The 18665-nt window shown below is 45.6% G+C and overlaps 1 protein-coding gene across 6 annotated transcripts in view; it reads left to right on the forward strand.

The window, feature by feature from the left end:
- The window catches only part of LOC115197601 (anoctamin-1), a 114742-nt gene that overhangs the window by 78907 nt on the left and 17170 nt on the right, over positions 1–18665 (forward strand). For 3 of the 6 annotated variants that reach the window (XM_029759276.1, XM_029759275.1, XM_029759273.1), the window contains 7 exons: positions 8058–8218; positions 12872–12954; positions 13340–13351; positions 14048–14119; positions 14423–14500; positions 15886–15960; positions 16278–16479. In XM_029759276.1, the coding sequence (XP_029615136.1) occupies positions 8058–8218; positions 12872–12954; positions 13340–13351; positions 14048–14119; positions 14423–14500; positions 15886–15960; positions 16278–16479 (683 nt within the window). The remainder of the gene's footprint in view (positions 1–8057; positions 8219–12871; positions 12955–13339; positions 13352–14047; positions 14120–14422; positions 14501–15885; positions 15961–16277; positions 16480–18665) is intronic. The other 3 variants (XM_029759277.1, XM_029759274.1, XM_029759278.1) reach the window with 3 other exon arrangements.

An 18665-nucleotide genomic window follows, 5' to 3' on the forward strand; every position in this document is an offset into this window, starting at 1 on the left:
TAATATAGCTATCACCTACAGTATTTAATATAGCCATCACCTACAGTATTTAATATAGCCATCACCTACAGTATTTAATATAGCCATCACCTACAGTATTTTATATAGCCATCACCTACAGTATTTAATATAGCCATCACCTACTGTCACGCTTGTGTGTAGTGGGTGAGGAATCAAATGCAGGAAGCTGCGATGCAGGGTAGTGGCTTTAATAAGCACAACGGAAAAAATACAAGCCTTCCCAAACACAGCGATCAAAGCGCACAACAAAACAAGGTGCCCCAAACACAGGGGGACAAAACACTGTTGGTGCAAACACACGCACTACTGAAAATTACAAAATCAGAGTGTCACCAAGCAAGCAAACAGAGAAACACAATCACGTACAAAAAACCATACATCCTACGCTAACCTAAATAACCCCCCCACTAATGACTAACCCAAAACAGGTGCGTGCCTACCTAGACCTAACCAAACGAAAGTGAAACAAAACAAGGATCGATGGCAGCTAGTAGTTCGGCGACGACGACCGCCGAGCCCCGCCCGGCCGAGGAGGGGCGCCACCATCCGTCACAGTCGTGACAGTACTCCCCCCCTGACGCGCGGCTCCCGCAGCGCGCCGTCGCCGACCTCGAGGACGCCCCGGAGGTCGAGGCGCAGGGCGATCCGGATGGAGGCTGTGGAACTCCCGGGTGAGCGCTGGGTCCAGTATGTCCTCCACCGGTACCCAGCACCTCTCCTCCGGGCCGTACCCCTCCCAGTCCACGAGGTACTGCAGGCCCCTCGCCCGGCGTCTGGAGTCCAAGATGGATCGAACTGTGTACGCCGGGGCCCCCCCCGATGTCCAGGGGGGGTGGAGGGACCTCCCGTACCTCATTTTCCTGCAGCGGACCAGCTACCACCGGCCTGAGGAGAGACACATGAAACGAGGGGTTAATACGATAATAAGAAGGAAGTTGTAATCTGTAACACACCTCGTTTATTCTCCTCAGGACTTTAAATGGCCCCACAAACCGCGGACCCAGCTTCCGGCAGGGCAGGCGGAGGGGCAGGTTCCGGGTCGAGAGCCAGACTCTCTCCCCTGGGGTGAACACGGGGGCCTCGCTGCGGTGCCGGTCAGCGCTCGCTTTCTGTCGCTCCCTGGCTCGTCCCAGGGATTCCTGCACAGCGTTCCAGGTCTCCCTTGAGCGCTGCACCCATTCCTCCACCGCAGGGGCCTCCGTCTGGCTCTGATGCCATGGCCCCAGGACCGGCTGATAACCCAACACACATTTGAATGGTGACATGTTGGTGGAGGAGTGGCGCAAAGAGTTCTGAGCCATTTCGGCCCATGGCACGAACCTTGCCCACTCCCCTGGCCGGTCCTGGCAATAGGACCGCAGGAACCTGCCCACTTCCTGGTTTACCCTTTCCACCTGCCCATTACTTTCGGGGTGAAACCCCGAGGTCAGACTGACCGAAACCCCCAGCCGCTCCATAAACGCCCGCCACACTCGGGACGTGAACTGGGGGCCTCGATCTGAGACGATATCCTTGGGCACCCCGTAGTGCCGGAAGACGTGGGTGAATAAGGCTTCCGCGGTCTGCAGGGCCGTAGGAAGACCGGGTAACGGAATCAGACGGCAGGACTTAGAAAACCGGTCCACAACGACCAGGATTGTAGTGTTGCCCTGAGACGGCGGGAGATCGGTCAAGAAATCCACCGCCAGGTGGGACCATGGTCGTTGTGGAACCGGGAGGGGTTGTAATTTCCCTCTAGGCAGGTGCCTGGGAGCCTTACTCTGAGCGCACACCGAACAGGAGGAGACATAGTGCCTCACGTCCTTCACCAAGGTGGGCCACCAGTATCTCCCACTAAGACCACGCACCGTCCGCTCAACCCCTGGGTGACCCGCGGAGGGAAGCGTGTGAGCCCACCGAATCAGCCGATCGCGAACACCGAGCGGAACGTACTTACGACCCACTGGACACTGCGGAGGAGTAGGCTCCGTCCGTAACGCCCGCTCGATGTCCGCGTCCACCTCCCAGACCACCGGTGCCACCAGGCAGGAGGCTGGAAGGATAGGCGTGGGCTCGGTGGACCGTTCCTCGGCGTCATGGAGACGAGACAGTGCGTCGGCCTTAGTGTTCCGGGAACCTGGGATATACGAGATGTTAAACCGAAATCTCGTAAAGAACATCGCCCACCTGGCTTGACGCGGGTTCAGTCTCCTCGCCGCCCGGATGTACTCCAGATTGCGGTGGTCAGTCCAGATGAGAAAAGGGTGGCGCGCCCCCTCAAGCCAATGTCTCCACACCTTCAGGGCTCTGACCACAGCCAACAGCTCCCTGTCCCCCACATCATAGTTACGCTCCGCCGGACTCAACTTCCTAGAGAAGAAGGCGCAGGGGCGGAGCTTGGGGGGGGGCGCCCGAGCGCTGGGACAGCACGGCTCCTACCCCAGCCTCGGACGCGTCCACCTCCACTATGAAGGGCAAAGAGGGGTCCGGGTGCGCCAGCACCGGAGCGTCGGTGAACAAAACCTTCAGACGACTAAAGGCCCTGTCCGCCTCCGCGGACCACTGCAACCGCACCGGGCCCCCCTTCAACAGTGAGGTAATGGGAGCCGCCACCTGCCCAAAGCCCCGGATAAACCTCCGGTAGTAATTGGCAAATCCCAAAAACCGCTGCACCTCCTTCACCGTGGTGGGAGTCGGCCAATTACGCACGGCTGAGACGCGGTCACATTCCATCACTACCCCTGATGAGGAAATGCGATACCCCAAGAAAGAGACGGCTGGTTTGGAAAACTCACATTTCTCAGCCTTGACGTATAGGTCATGCTCCACCAGTCGCCCAAGCACTTTACGCACCAGAGACACATGCTCGGCGCGTGTAGCGGAGTAGACCAGAATGTCATCGATGTACACCACTACACCCTGACCGAGCAGGTCCCGGAGAATCTCGTCCACAAAAGATTGAAAGACTGCGGGAGCATTCTTTAACCCATACGGCATGACGAGGTACTCATAATGGCCAGATGTGGTACTAAATGCAGTTTTCCACTCGTCCCCTCCTCGGATACGCACCAGATTATATGCGCTCCTGAGATCCAATTTCGTGAAGAAGCGCGCCCCGTGAAATGACTCCATCGCCGAGGCGATGAGAGGTAGTGTGTAACTGAAACCCACTGTGATGGCATTTAGACCTCTATAGTCAATGCACGGGCGCAAACCTCCCTCCTTCTTCTTCACGAAAAAGAAGCTCGAGGAGACGGGTGAGTGAGATGGCCGAATGTATCCCTGCCTCAAGGATTCAGTGACGTATGTCTCCATAGCCGCTGTCTCCTCCTGAGACAGGGGATAAACGTGACTACGAGGGAGGGCAGCGCCCACCTGGAGGTTTATCGCACAGTCTCCTCGTCGATGAGGTGGTAATTGGGTCGCCTTCGTTTTACTGAAGGCGATAGCCAAATCGGCATATTCTGAGGGAATGTGCACGGTGGAGACTTGGTCTGGACTCTCCACCGTAGTCGCACCGATGGAAACTCCTATGCACCTGCCCGAGCACTCATTTGACCACCCCTTAAGAGCCCTCTGTCCCCACGAAATCTTAGGGTTGTGATTGGCTAGCCAGGGAATCCCTAGAACCACTGGAAACGCTGGGGAATCGATGAGGAAAAGACTAATCTGCTCCTCATGACCCCCCCGCATTACCATGACCAGAGGTACAGTGACCTCCCTGACCAGCCCCGACCCTAGTGGTCGACTGTCTAGGGCGTGTATGGGGAAGGGTTGGTCGGTCCAACTGGACCAAGGGAATCCCTAACCTAGCCGCGACCCCACGGTCCATAAAACTCCCTGCTGCGCCTGAATCGACTAGCGCCTTAAACCGGGAGTGAGGGGAGAAACAAGGGAAAGACACTGACACATACATGTGACGTACAGGGGGCTCTGGGTGAGGCTGGTGCTGACTCACCTGAGGTGTCAAAGGAGCGCTCTGCCTGCCGTCTGGACTCCTAGGGGAGTCTCCCCAGCACCGGTCCACAGTGTGCCCTCTGCGACCACATGAGGTGCAGGAGCGACCCCCCCCCTCCAGTCTTCCTGGCTGCTGCCCCCCCCTATCTCCATAGGCGTGGGAGCAGGAGGGCTGGAGGGTGGAATGAGCAGGGCCCGGGTCGGACGTCCGCGGGCGGCCAGCAGATTGTCCAGTCGGATGGACAGATCCACCAGTTGGTCCAGTGTGTGAGTCGTGTCCCGACAGGCTAATTCCCGGCGGACGTCCTCCCTCAAACTACAACGGTAGTGGTCTATAAGGGCCCTCTCATTCCACCCTGCTCCCGCGGCCAGGGTCCGGAACTCGAGAGCGAAATCCTGCGCGCTCCTCGTCTCCTGCCTCAGGTGAAACAGCCGCTCACCCGCCGCTCTCCCCTCCGGGGGATGATCGAATACTGCCCGAAAGCGGCGGGTGAACTCTGGGTAGTTGTCCCTGGCTGAGTCCGGACTGTCCCACACGGCGTTTGCCCATTCCAGGGCCTTACCCGTGAGACAGGAGACGAGGACGCTGACGCTCTCCTCCCCCGAGGGAGGGGGACGAACGGTCGCCAGGTATAACTCCAGCTGGAGTAAGAAGCCCTTACACCCAGCGGCCGTTCCATCATACTCCCTGGGGGGGGCGAGCTTCACCCCACTGGTACTGGGAGCTGTGGGTGCTGGGGGGGGCGCAGGCTGTTGGACTGCCGCGTTCGAGGGGCCGAGAGCGCGTCGGTCCCAGCTCTCCAGGCGCGCCAACACCTGATCCATGGCGTTACCCAGCCGGTGGAGCAGGGTAGAGTGTTGATCCACGGTTTCCTCCATGGACATGGCTGGCGCTGAAGCTCCTGCTGACTCCATTACGTTTTGGGTACGTGATTTCTGTCACGCTTGTGTGTAGTGGGTGAGGAATCAAATGCAGGAAGCTGCGATGCAGGGTAGTGGCTTTAATAAGCACAACGGAAAAAATACAAGCCTTCCCAAACACAGCGATCAAAGCGCACAACAAAACAAGGTGCCCCAAACACAGGGGGACAAAACACTGTTGGTGCAAACACACGCACTACTGAAAATTACAAAATCAGAGTGTCACCAAGCAAGCAAACAGAGAAACACAATCACGTACAAAAAACCATACATCCTACGCTAACCTAAATAACCCCCCCACTAATGACTAACCCAAAACAGGTGCGTGCCTACCTAGACCTAACCAAACGAAAGTGAAACAAAACAAGGATCGATGGCAGCTAGTAGTTCGGCGACGACGACCGCCGAGCCCCGCCCGGCCGAGGAGGGGCGCCACCATCCGTCACAGTCGTGACACCTACAGTATTTAATATAGCCATCACCTACAGTATTTCATTTAGCCATCACCTACAGTATTTTATATAGCCATCACCTACAGTATTTAATATAGCCATCACCTACAGTATTTAATATAGCCATCACCTACAGTATTTTATATAGCCATCACCTACAGTATTTAATATAGCCATCACCTACAGTATTTAATATAGCCATCACCTCGTTCCCAGTTCAGAATACCTGCCTTGCGCTGTACCTCTGTCCTGTCACTACTCCCTGGCTTGTGACTAACGTCTTAAATCATCTTCACTTCCTGCCAGCATAATTAATACAGTTTAATGAAGTATTTATAATGTAGTCCAGGTCACTCTGCTGCTGCCTGAAGCCTGAAGCCTGAAGCCTGAAGCCTAAAGCCTGAAGCCTGAAGCCTTGCCTGGCTTGGCTTGGCAGTCCACAACTACAAAAACGAAATGTGTTCCTATATGGAGACAGAAGACAGACAGAAGAGGGGTGATGTCCAACATCTGGATGATGTAGATGACAAGAGGAAATGAACCTCCCCTTGGCTAACATCTCCTATCTCCGTCAGGATAGTTTGACAGACTCTGCTATCTGTGTCCAGATCCTCTGCCATGCTGCTCACAATCCTCCACAGACGTGTGATGTTATTACAGTTAGCCCGACTCACCTGTTATATAAAACAAGAACGGAATATACTTTTAAGATCTGACTTAGCCTTGAGCTCCAGCGATCTACAGTGTGGAGCGTCGGACTCGTGAGACTAGACCTAATTCATCTACATAACCCAGATCCCTGACATTATTGTGTAAATATGTTCATGAATAGTATTTTCAGCGAACGTAGAGATTTCTTTCAAAACACTTGTGGGTTGAGGTGCGGGTGTACATTCACCATATTTACATGAATTCAATACCTTGTATGACATATTAAATCTACAGAAGTCAAAAGTCACTGTAGCTCAGGGGTTCCAAGTGGGGTTCCCAAACTTTTACTGCATGCAACCCTAAATTGACACTTGAAAATAGTGGGAACCCCACTTGGGAATAGATTATACTCCTTAGTTAACGCTGTGTGTTCATATTCACCACATTTTTGGTCCTTCATAATAACGAGATGAAAGCACATTCCAGTACTGTAAGAGGTCATTAGTTGATACTAAAAGGTTGTATTCTATTCCCATTTAAAGAGATACAAGTTATTCATTTATTTGATAAAAGAACAGATTTTCATAGGGGAAACGTCTATTTCAGGGCTCCCGAGTGGAGCAGCGGTCGAAGGCACTACATCTCAGTGCTAGAGGCGTCACTACAGACATCCTGGTTCAATTCCAGGCTGTATCACAACCGGCTGTGATTGGGAATCGCATAGGGCGGCGCACAATTGGCCCGGCGTCGTCCGGGTTGGGCCGGTGTAGGCCGTCATTGTAAATAAGAATTTGTTCTTAACTGACCTGCCTAGTAAAATAAGGATTACATTTAAAAAAAGGGGACCCCACGTGGGGTGCCAACCCCAAGTTTGGGAGCCACTGCTCTAGCTTGACAGGCTGGCATAGTAACACCCACTGGTGGTACTCAAATCAAATCAAGCTTTATTTATATAGCACATTTCAGACATGGAATGCAACGCAATGTCCTTCACAGGATAAAACGAATAAAAAACTATGAAAATCAAAGCTGAAATATCAACAACCATAAGATAAAAAAATTAAGAATGACAAAAAACTGAACAACTAAAAAGCATCCTAATGAAAAGCAAAGCTAAAGAGATGTGTTTTGAGATCTCTTTTAAATTTGTCCACAGTTTCGGCCCCCCTGAGACTCTCTGGCAGGCTATTCCAGAGGCTGGGGGCATAATAACTAAAGGCTGTCTCTCCATGCCTCTTGGTCCTAGGTTTTGGGATAGATAAAGGCCAGTGCCAGAGGGCCAGAAGGACCTACTGGGTACATAACTTAAAAGCATGTCTGACATCAAATCAAACTGTATTAGTCACATGCGCCGAATACAACCTTATAGTGAAATGCTTACTTACGAGCCCCTAACCAACAATGCAGTTTAAAAAAAATACAGATAAGAATAAGAGATAAAAGTAACAAGTAATTAAAGAGCATGTATTGGGGTGAACAATCATGTATTGATTTTAAAACCATTAAAATAATCGTAAAATGAATTCTAAAACTCACAGTCAGCCAGTTCAGAGACCTTAAAACCGGTGTAATGTGTGCTCTCCATCTGGTCTTGGTCAGTACACGTGCTGCAGCGTTCTGTATGTTTTGTAGTTGACCAATGGCATGCTTGGGTAGACCAGACAGGAGATCATTACAGTAGTCAAGCCTGTTTGTAATAAAACCATGGACGAGTCTCTCTGTATCAGCCTGAGAGAGAAACGGCTGTACCTTGACAATGTTCCTCAGGTGGTAAAAAACTATTTTGGTCACATTCCTAATGTGTGATATGAAATTTAGTTCAGAATCTAAAATAACACCTAGGTTTTTATCCGGTATTTTATCTTTATTGCCCGTGAATAAAAATGTGCGGCCAGATTCTCTCGCTGTGCTTTGGCTCCAACAATAAGTACCTCAATCATGATTTAGCTGGAGGAAGTTGTGAGCCATCCAAGTATTTAAATCACTAATACAGTCTAATAATTTATCCGTGGAGATAAAATGAGATAAAGAGGGCTGACTGTATCTCTTTCCTCCCCCCATCCCCCTTTTCTACAGCATGGAGATCTGCCACCCCAAGAACAACATCACCATGTGCCCGCTTTGTGACAGAGCCTGTAGTTACTGGAAACTGAAGGAAGCCTGCGGGACGGCCCGGGCCAGCCACCTCTTTGACAACCCTGCCACCGTCTTCTTCTCCATCTTCATGGCCCTCTGGGGTAAGAGGCTGAGGCTTGTCCACACAACAGAACAAACAGCACAACTTTATTTGTCTCATTTATTTAACAGGGACAGTACTCAACAATGAACCATCTAGATGATACGGTCAGGCCCTACGATAGACTCACATCCTGTCCAGGTGGTGTACATGTACATCAAGCTACCTCACATTGCTATGCTCAAAGGTCAGATCAATGCAGTCGGCTGGACAGACTACAATATTGTGATCATAACCATGAACACCAAGGTTCCAAAGAAACCCCCAATCATTGTGGTCAATAGAAAACAAATAGAAATTGAATCATGTGCAATTTCAAAATGATTTTTCTGCCGTACCCTGGGAGCTGATTTATCTAGAGGATGAAAGAGGCCTGTTGGGGCTCGTCCATCTCCATGGATTGATAATGAACTGGGTGAGGTGTTTTCTCAAAGAAATAGGGCAAAAGTCTTATCAGCCAAGTCTAAAGTAGAAATCGATGAACAGAATTATAGAACACTACGTAATGATGCAGTTAAATTATATCGTAAGAAAAATAACTTTATTTTATAAAAATGCTTTAATTGATTGTTTGGAATATAGTGAAGGGCTTACGTGGTACATCTATCCCATAATACCCATCTAGTGTGGAGGTTGACCGGAGAAAAAAATAAAAAACTGATGACTTTGTCAATAATTTTACAGATTGAAAACACATTTACTGAGAGATAATGTAAACACCCACTCTTCCAAACAAGCTATCGTCCAATAGATTGATGATCATATTATGGGCATACATTTTCAATGTGATGTGATCCCGGGAAATGCAGGAAATGAAACCTCAACCTGGGCGCCACTAGTGCTACACTCTTACCAAATAAGCCAAGGAGGAGTTCTCTAAACAACAGGACCAACTCGTCTCACTTATACTCTCTGCTCTTCCTCATTTCCACCTATTTTGTTCTTCCAGATGTTCAGTCTCTCATTTGTCCTCTTTCTTTGTTTCCTTTGTTCATTCATGTGTCCACTATTCTTTCTTTCTTCTCTCTTTCTGGCTCTTTAATATAGTCTTCTATATTTCTGGCTCTTTAATATAGTCTTTCCATCTTTCTGGCTCTTTAATATAGTCTTTCTATCTTTCTGGCTCTTTAATATAGTCTTTCTCTCTTTCTGGCTCTTTAAATAGTCTTTTCTCTCCTTTCTGGCTCTTTAATATAGTCTTTCTCTCTTTCTGGCTCTTTAATATAGTCTTTCTCTCTTTCTGGCTTCTTTAATATAGTCGTTCCCTCTTTTCTGGCTCTCTTAATATAGTCTTTCTCTCTTTCTGGCTCTTTAATATAGTCTTTCTCTCTTCTGGCTCTTTAATATAGTCTTTCTCTCTTTCTGGCTCTTTAATATAGTCTTTCTCTCCTTCCTGGCCTCTTTAATATAGTCTTTCCCTCTTTTCTGGCTCTTTAATATAGTCTTTCTCTCTTTCTGGCTCTTTAATATAGTCTTTCTCTCTTTCTGGCTCTTTAATATAGTCTTTCCCTCTTTCTGGCTCTTTAATATAGTCTTTCTCTCTTTCTGGCTCTTTAATATAGTCTTTCTCTCTTTCTGGCTCTTTAATATAGTCTTTCTCTCTTTCTGGCTCTTTAATATAGTCTTTCTCTCTTTCTGGCTCTTTAATATAGTCTTTCCCTCTTTCTGGCTCTTTAATATAGTCTTTCCCTCTTTCTGGCTCTTTAATATAGTCTTTCTCTCTTCTGCCTCTTAATATAGTCTTTCTCTCTTCTGGCTCTTTAATATAGTCTTCTCTCTTTCTGGCTCTTTAATATAGTCTTTCTCTCTTTCTGGCTCTTTAATATAGTCTTTCCCTCTTTCTGGCTCTTTAATATAGTCTTTCTCTCTTTCTGGCACTCTCTCCTCTATGACTGTCCAGTGGGCCACTCAGCCTTGTGGACTATACTGTACAGAGTCTTACTATGTGAACTTTAACAATGTTCTCGTTGCTGGTGTGTTCCTGTTCTGTTCATTGTCACAGTGAGGCTGGGCCTGCGAGGCCTGAGAATCAAGGCAGGAAGCAATAGACTGGAGCACTGTATGAGGGCACAGGTTCAGCCCAGGGATTTATTTGCGGTTTAATTTGCCTGTGTGTGTGTGTGTGTGTGTGTGTGTGTGTGTGTGTGTGTGTGTGTGTGTGTGTGTGTGTGTGTGTGTGACATAATAGGTTTGGATGAGACATTAACGTGTACAGTACTGCATCAGTTCAAGTGTTACAGTATGTTGTGTCTTTGTTATGAAAGAATGATGCAACTGCCGTCCCTCAGTGTTGGAGGTAGGAATTAGTGTTTTACTGCATCTCAACTGGAATACAATATGTTATTCTCAATGGACATGGACAATCCTTAACAATTAGCCAAAACATTTATTTCAAGTATATTTTTACAGCATCCTCAGGCATTCCATTAATATACTGGGTCACATTCAAGTCTGATGATTACTTTTTTGCAAACTCACAAAAATACAAACTCCCCATTTAGTTTTAATAGAACAACTTAGTGTGTGAAATATAGAGAATTGAAAGGCCATTTTCAGAACAATTGGAGTAAATATATGAGACATATTTTTGGATAATTGTCTGTTTGCCCCCTCTGTCTCTCGTGTCAGAGTCAATGTTATGACGAGAATGCTGTTTTTGTTATCCACAAATGTATATATCAGCATCCCTAATGTAGTTGGATACATGTTGTCATACTAAAATGTTTACTCCACCTGGGTGTTCTCTTTCATTTAATCACTCAATGTTGAGGAGACTAAACTGCTTGGAGTAACCCTGGATTGTAAACTGTCATGGTCAAAACATATTGATGCAACGGTAGCTAAGATGGGGAGAGGTCTGTCCATGTTAAAGCGCTGCTCAGCTTTCTTGACATCACAATCAACAAGTCGACCAGGCCTTAGTTTTATCCCGCCTGGACTACTGTCCAGTTATATGGTCAAGTGCCACAAAGAACATAGGCAAATTACAGTTTGCCCAGAACAGAGCAGCACGGCTGGTCTTTAAATGTACGCAGAGCGCTATAATAGCAATAACATACATGTCAATTTCTCCTGGCTCAAAGTAGAGGAGAGATTGACTGCATCACACGTCTTTGTGAGAGGTATTGACATTTTGAAATCACCAAACTGTCTGTTCAAACAGCTAACACACAGCTCAGACTCCCATACATTCCCTCAAGACATGCCACCAGAGGTCTCTTCAAAGTCCAGAACAGACTCTGGGAAACGCACAGTATTACACAGAGCCATGACTACATGGAACTCTCTTCCACATCAAGTAACTCAAGCAAGCAGTATAATCTGATAAAAAACATTGTAATGTTGTGGTATTTTTTATGTATCCTTTTTCTAACTAGGCAAGTCAGTTATGAACAAATTCTGATTTACAATGACAGCCTACAGCCAACCCTAACCCGGACGACACTGAGGCAATTGTGCACCGTCCTATGGGACTCCCAATCACGACCAGTTGTGATACTGCCTGGAATCGAACCAGGGACTGTAGTGATGCCTCTAGCACTGAGATGCAGTGCCTTAGACCGCTGCGCCACTTTTTTATATTGTACATTTGTAATATTAGAGTAATGATGTCATAATGTATTGAATGATATAATAATGTCTTGTATGATGTAATAATGTCTTGCATGATGTAATAATGTCTTGTATGATGTAATAATGTCTTGTATGATGTAATGTTTTATTTATGATGTTGTGTTTTGTTGTGATGTAACTGTTTTAACCCTGTTTGGACCCCAAGAAGAGTAGTAGGGGTATACTCATAAAATACCCCAAAATACTAATGTCACCACTATAGGAAACTATCTCCCATGTCCCATAGTGGTGATAACGTCTCATTCAGAGAACCAAGGTTAGTCATTAAGTAGTTTATTTTTCACAGCAGCTTGTGGAGCGCCCCGTAGAGAGACTACTCATCAAGTAACCCGAGACACTTTGATGGATGAACATTATATGGATGAAAAATAGAACATGTAGTCGCCCCAGGTGCCTGTCTGCATATAGACTATCCCTGCCACCGTCCCTGCTGTCCCACAAGACTAAAACATACCTGGAATCCAATTCATGTCATCTCTACACAAGCATTGAATTAGCCCCAAATTTAGCTCCTCATCCCTCACACGTGGCAATTGATCATTTTTTCTCATTATACATTTAATAATTGATCGCTGCAATCCTAATTTTAGCACGTTTATTACGCCACACGCACATAATCATCCTGGTCGGGGAACCATAATTGGACTGCCAAGGTAACTGATTAGTCATTTCTACATGCACCTCTCTCCATAATAATAACTTTCTACATAATCTGCTCAATGTTGAAATGTAAACAACTGAATGAAAACAAATGCTTTATGGAGATGCATGTAATGTAAATCGTTACCAAACTGTAATATCTTCAAAGCTACAGTCTTGGATATGAAAAACAACAAAACAGCAGCTCCAAACTTGTTTTGGTATACAGCTGAGGGATGAGGCTTTGGAAATGTAACCCTTCTCAAATTCGTACAAGGCGCTCTCGATCCAAGGACTGACAATCTTGTTGATATTGAGGATTATGTTGTTCATGCGTTCAAGGGGCTCTTAACAGAACTCGTAACTGTGTTGGGTTGTGCAGCTGCCATGTTCATGGAGCACTGGAAGAGAAGACAGATGCGTCTCAACTATGAATGGGATCTGACAGGCTTCGAGGAGGAGGAGGTGAGTGCTCTCCCGTTAGAGTCTTGTATTTCACTACTATTTGTTTGTAAATGGGAGCACCATACTGTGGACTGTCCCAAATAATGCTGAGAGATGATGTTTTACAATGCTGTTCTTACTGCCCACTAACATTTCCTCCACACAATAGTTTATTATTCATAATTCCATCACTAGCCATGGGAAACTGAATAGAACAGAAAATGGTGTATAACTAGATTCCAGTTCTCCTCAGTGTTGTCTTGTTTTGAGGCACAACAATATCTGGCACAGTAAACGGAAATAAATATCATATTTTTTACTTCAAGATCATTTTCCCCAAAATATTTAAAGGTTGAGGTATTTTGTAACTATCTTGTCCTCCTTTTTCCCCCGTGGGTATCTACAGGAAGAGCTGAAGGTTTGGAACATTTCATTTTACACAAAGTCTATATCTTTTTTCCCCTCAATCACCGTCTGGCTTTGCTACCCCCACACTGGCTCTTCTTCCTTAGACTGTCCACGGACACCACCTCGCCCTCCTAAACCACCACAAACCACCACTACCCATTGAACCACCACTCTTTCTCTGAATGCCCGCTAGCGTTGCACAATTCTGCAACTTCCAACCAGGATTGCTGGAAAAACTGGGAATTTTGCAACCCTAATGCCCACTGCTTCTGGCCTGCTCACAGCACCTGTACCATCCTGTCTCCTGTGAGTCGGATGTCAGGTTCAGCTCCCCCGCCCACGATCTCCTGGCCTAGCCAGCCCTCTCTCTGTCTCTTTCTGTCTCCCTGACCTATCTCCCCTACAAAGATTCATGCTGCAGGAGACCAGCAGCCACTGCAGCCCTCTAACCATCTCAGTATAAAAAGGGGACCAGCGATTGTAGTCAACTGTAGTCTTTGAAAATATTCTACCTACTCTGTACTGTAGAACTTGACTTGGCTATATAACCTTCTCACCTCAACACCAAGTGTGTTGTCACCAGGAATCTCCACTTGGGTGGACAGTGACAGCTATATTAAACCCTGCACCTGATGGGAGTATTTTATGAGTGTATCAGTCAGTGTCCATACATTTTTAAGAGCCTCTGTCTCTATTTGCTCCTCAGGACCACCCACGAGCAGAGTACGAGCTCCGAGTCATGCAGAAGTCCCTGAAGAAAGAACACAAGACACAGAAGGTACTGATTGGTTATTCCGGATTATTACTATAGCAAACCATTTACATTTTATGTTGCTGGTTAGTTTTTGTGATTTGATTTGCAGTCTCTTCTTTAGTCCGGATGTTTGGAAAGTGTGTGTCTCTTACACAATGATTAATCCTTTACAGTGGTAGATTGATTGTATGGTATATGATATGGGTCTTAGACTAAAGACTACAGTCTGATGACAGTCCTTTACATGACTAGCGGGTTTCCTCTTCTTGTGATCTTTTTGTTTTGCGGTTCTCCTGGGTTACTGTGTTTATGTCTTCTGACTGTCAGAACCCTACAGAGATAGCAGAAGAAACCACAAACAAATGGAAGCAAACAGTTCAATCTGCCATGGCTGGGCTTCAACTGGTACTTTCAATGTCCTCACCTCCCATCCACACCTATCCAACACACACTGCACTATGGAGGTCTGCCAAGACAAGCCCTAATCATCCCACTCACCCTGTCGGGTCTAATTTCATGAATAGAGAAGATAGTGCTCTTTTTTTCTGTGAAGCACATGATTGATTATGCACACAACGTTTCCGCAAATACAGTATTTTGGATTAAGCCTGGGACTTGACACGTCAGCCCATTTCACATATTGTAGATAGCACTCTTCCTGAGATCCACCCACACACCTCTGCTCGCCGTCACCTTTTACAGAGCTGATGTTACAACCAATCTCCTCTTCCACTTCTTCTTGACAGTTGTTTGATTGGTTGTTTTTTCTTTCTGTGATTAGATTCTTCAGATCTGATTTTTTTTCTTTCGTAGTGCTAGTGCTTGGTGCATGTTGTAATGTTTTGGTAGTGAGATTGAGCCAGTGTGGTTTGTTTTCTTGTAGTTCCATAGACCAGGGGTCTTCAACCTTTTCCAGCCCAGGGACCACCCTCTTGGAAGAGGAAGTGTAAACTCTAACATTTTTACTAAGAGCAGCTGTTTAACTGTTTAAACAAAGGTTAGCCATGTAAAAAATAATGCCCAAGTCAAAAAAGCTTACCAGTAGCCAGCGGCACAAAGCCTATGAGAGATACTTGAGTGAGTGTAAATAGCTCCAATGAGAACATTAGGAGTTCACATCAGAAAAATTATTTTCTCCTCTTTTCTACTCTAGGTAATTAAAAGTTAGTTAATTCTGTTTTTGCTGCATTGAAATGCTACATTGAAATAAAATACTAATATTTTTTTCGACTTTTTTTCGATTTCTTTTAACAAAAAGTAATGCCGTAATGCGGACCCCCTGCATTACCTCCATGGACCCCTAGGGGGCTGCGGACCCAGGTTGAATACCCCTGCCATAGACAGCATGTTCGCCTGTTCTGTTCCAAATGGTTTCTGGAAGATTATTGACATGGCTGTGTCTACAATGACACCCTATTCCCTATATAGTGCACTAGTTTTAACCAGGGCCCAGGGCTCTGGTCAAAACTAGTGCACTATTTAGGGAATAGGGTGCTGTTTCAGAGGCAACCATGTTCTGACTGAGATTTGCTGCATAAAGAATGCTGAGAATGACTTAATAAATGCCTGAAAGATAGTGAATGAACTATGAGAACACTACAACTGTCAGTGTATGAAATGTTTATTTCTGTGTTGTGGTCGTGTCAGCATCAAAACACCAGCTTTTCCCCTCTCCATCCATCACTGTTTGGATTCTTCTGCTCACTGGTCATATTCACTTTCACATACAAACAGTTACAGTACACTTGGCTATAACTGGACAGGTCTGAATATTCTTGCCCCTCTTTTAGACAGAAAAAGAAAAGCTGACGTGCAGAGACCGGTTACCAGCGTACATGACCAACGTAGTCATGATGCTTCTGATGGTGAGTCCAACACATATTAAGATGTAAGCTGCTCAGAAGTATTTTTGATACTTTTATTCAACTGGATTTGAAAGGTGTAGTTTAAACTATCAGTATAAGATGTACTGTAGCAAGACTTTTGGGTTGTAATGCGGTAGAAAAAGCACTTCTCTGTCAATGCCTCAGATTGTTCTCTTGAAATTAATAAATTGTGAGAAGGCTTCTAAAGAGTGTTACAGATGATTCCTAAACAATTGAAGTGACCTTGAAAAAGGACTCCAACCCAAATAAATCAATGGTGACCTTACCATTGCTCCCCGTCTCCTCTCTCCGTTCAGATCGGGGTAACGTTTGCCATAGTGTTCGGAGTCATCCTTTACCGGATATCCACCAAGACAGCGCTGCACATGAGCAACAACCCCACCACGCGGTCCAACGTCCGTCTGACGGTCAAAACCACCGCTGCCATCATCAACCTGGTGGTCATTCTGATCCTAGACGAGGTGTACGGAGCTGTCGCCCGCTGGCTCACTGTCCTCGGTACGTTAGTCTGACAATATAACACACACAGTCTGACAACTTACACACAGAACTGTCTCCCACTGGCTCACCATCCTTGGTATGTGCAACAATCTAATTCAATGTGATAATGTTATAGCACTTCTAAAGAGTGTTCCTACATGTAGCTATCAGCAAGGCTTTTTGTGTTCCTTTTAATCACTGGCATAGATCAGTCTGACGACTTGTGTGAACAACTCCTAGCACAACAGCAGCCAAAGACCCATTACAGTTTTTTTCAATTGCTAAAAGCATCAGTCAATACTGAAGCCACTTTTTCAAAACTCTTCACACAGTCTGCATTACCAACATGCATCTTGGCCAAACAGTTAATCTCACCTCCAAAACACACTCAAACCACTTCATACATAAGCTTGTTCGACCATAACACTGGCAACAATTCTCACTCAGAAAGCATACATTGTCACTCGTAACACATTGACCTAAAAAACACATTACATAAATTGAATTGATGCATTACATAAATGATGAACTTCTCTTTGAAGTTTGAAAGATTTCACATAAATCAGTATTTCATTATAGAATAAGAATAACACCTTTTCACTTTGACTGTACTAAAGTATACGTAACAAGAATGAATCAGAAATGCAGCAATTTGCTTCAATAGCCTTTATTTTTTCTATATCTTTGCATATAGTAATTTACTTGTGAAAAATAAAGTTGAAACAAAAAACGAATTATAATTATAACAAAAGCATGAATAGTATAATCACTCATACTGTACAGTACTGTGAGGGTTCTAGTTCTCCCTCTCTCCTACATTTGGCCACAAGTTCTCATCAACGTCACATCTTATGTCTTCTCTGGCGATGCATCTTGGAAAGTATCTTCTGGAATGTCTAATCCAACCCTTGGCGGTCTTCAGGAGAAGTGTCTCCACATTCATGGCATCGAGTAAGGACATCTGGTCATGTGGATGGTGGTCATAAACCTTCCACCTCCACACAGAGAAAAACTTCTCTATGGGGTTTAGGAAGGGGGAGTTTGGAGGAAGGAATAGTACTGACATCCTGGGATGTGTAGTAAACCAGTCTGTGACTGCAGCAGAGTGGAGTTGAATCAGAGCCAGGTTGAAGCCAGCTTCCTCCACAAAGATGAATGTATGTGCAGTTTGCCTGGCTTCCATCTCCGTTACTCTAAAATACAGTAAATCCACTCTGGCAATTGTCATTGTGCTGACCGTATTCACATTCCCAAAAGTGATATTGTCTGCCAGCACTCTGTCCCGAATTTCCCACAGTTTTATTACATTGTGGCCAATTACCATGTCAACAATGGCAATTTCCTGCCATCTGATAATGTTCTGCCTCTCCTTCCTGTGGAAGCCAACCTTTGGATCCTACTGAAAAACCCAATACAATCAATATATTTCAAAATGTCAGTACATGTAACAATGTGAACATACTGTATTGTACTGTAATATGTAGTTCAATTATCATTGAAGGATGCACATCTCACCTGTTGTTTTGACAGAAAATTCGTACTACTATTAATGCAGATTTGGTTGCACCCTTAAACCAGCCTCTCGCAAAGAGAGACCATGGTTTACAACATGGTCAATAATTGTGGCCCTTAACTCATCAGAGACCACTGCTCTTGGTCTTCCTCTCCTTTGTCCTCCATGCATTCTCCCTCTCCCTGCCACTCTTCTTTCCCCACCAACCTGTCTTCCTTGATCCATGTTTCCAAACTAAATCATTACGAAGCCGTCCTCTTTTGTCTGTTTGGTAACGAGACTAAAAACAGGACACTTGGGTAGGCTTTCAGCTGAAATTGCAATCAGCTGTGTTAAGAATTATAAAAAATTCTGCTGAGATTTTCTATGTTTCAATCTGGTTACAGCAGAAATGCACAGCATTTGCCATCCTTCTGTTTGAATGTGTTTTTTAACAGTTTTGGAAACAGTGGGTTAGCATTTGGAAACGTGCTGCAAATCTATAGTTGTGCAGGTGGTGGAGTATGAATGAGAAAAGAGTTAATGGATTTTGGAGAATGTGGTCATTGAATGCATTTTGTGTGAAAACAATGAAAAATGATTCACAGTTTGGTTCACATACACTTCTGTTTTGCAGACTGTGTGAAGAGTTTTGACAATGTGACTTCAGTTTTGACCAATGCATGTTAGCAATTGAAAAAAACTGTAAGTG

Source organism: Salmo trutta, chromosome 7 (assembly GCF_901001165.1).
Source record: "Salmo trutta chromosome 7, fSalTru1.1, whole genome shotgun sequence".
NCBI classification, from domain to species: domain Eukaryota; kingdom Metazoa; phylum Chordata; class Actinopteri; order Salmoniformes; family Salmonidae; genus Salmo; species Salmo trutta.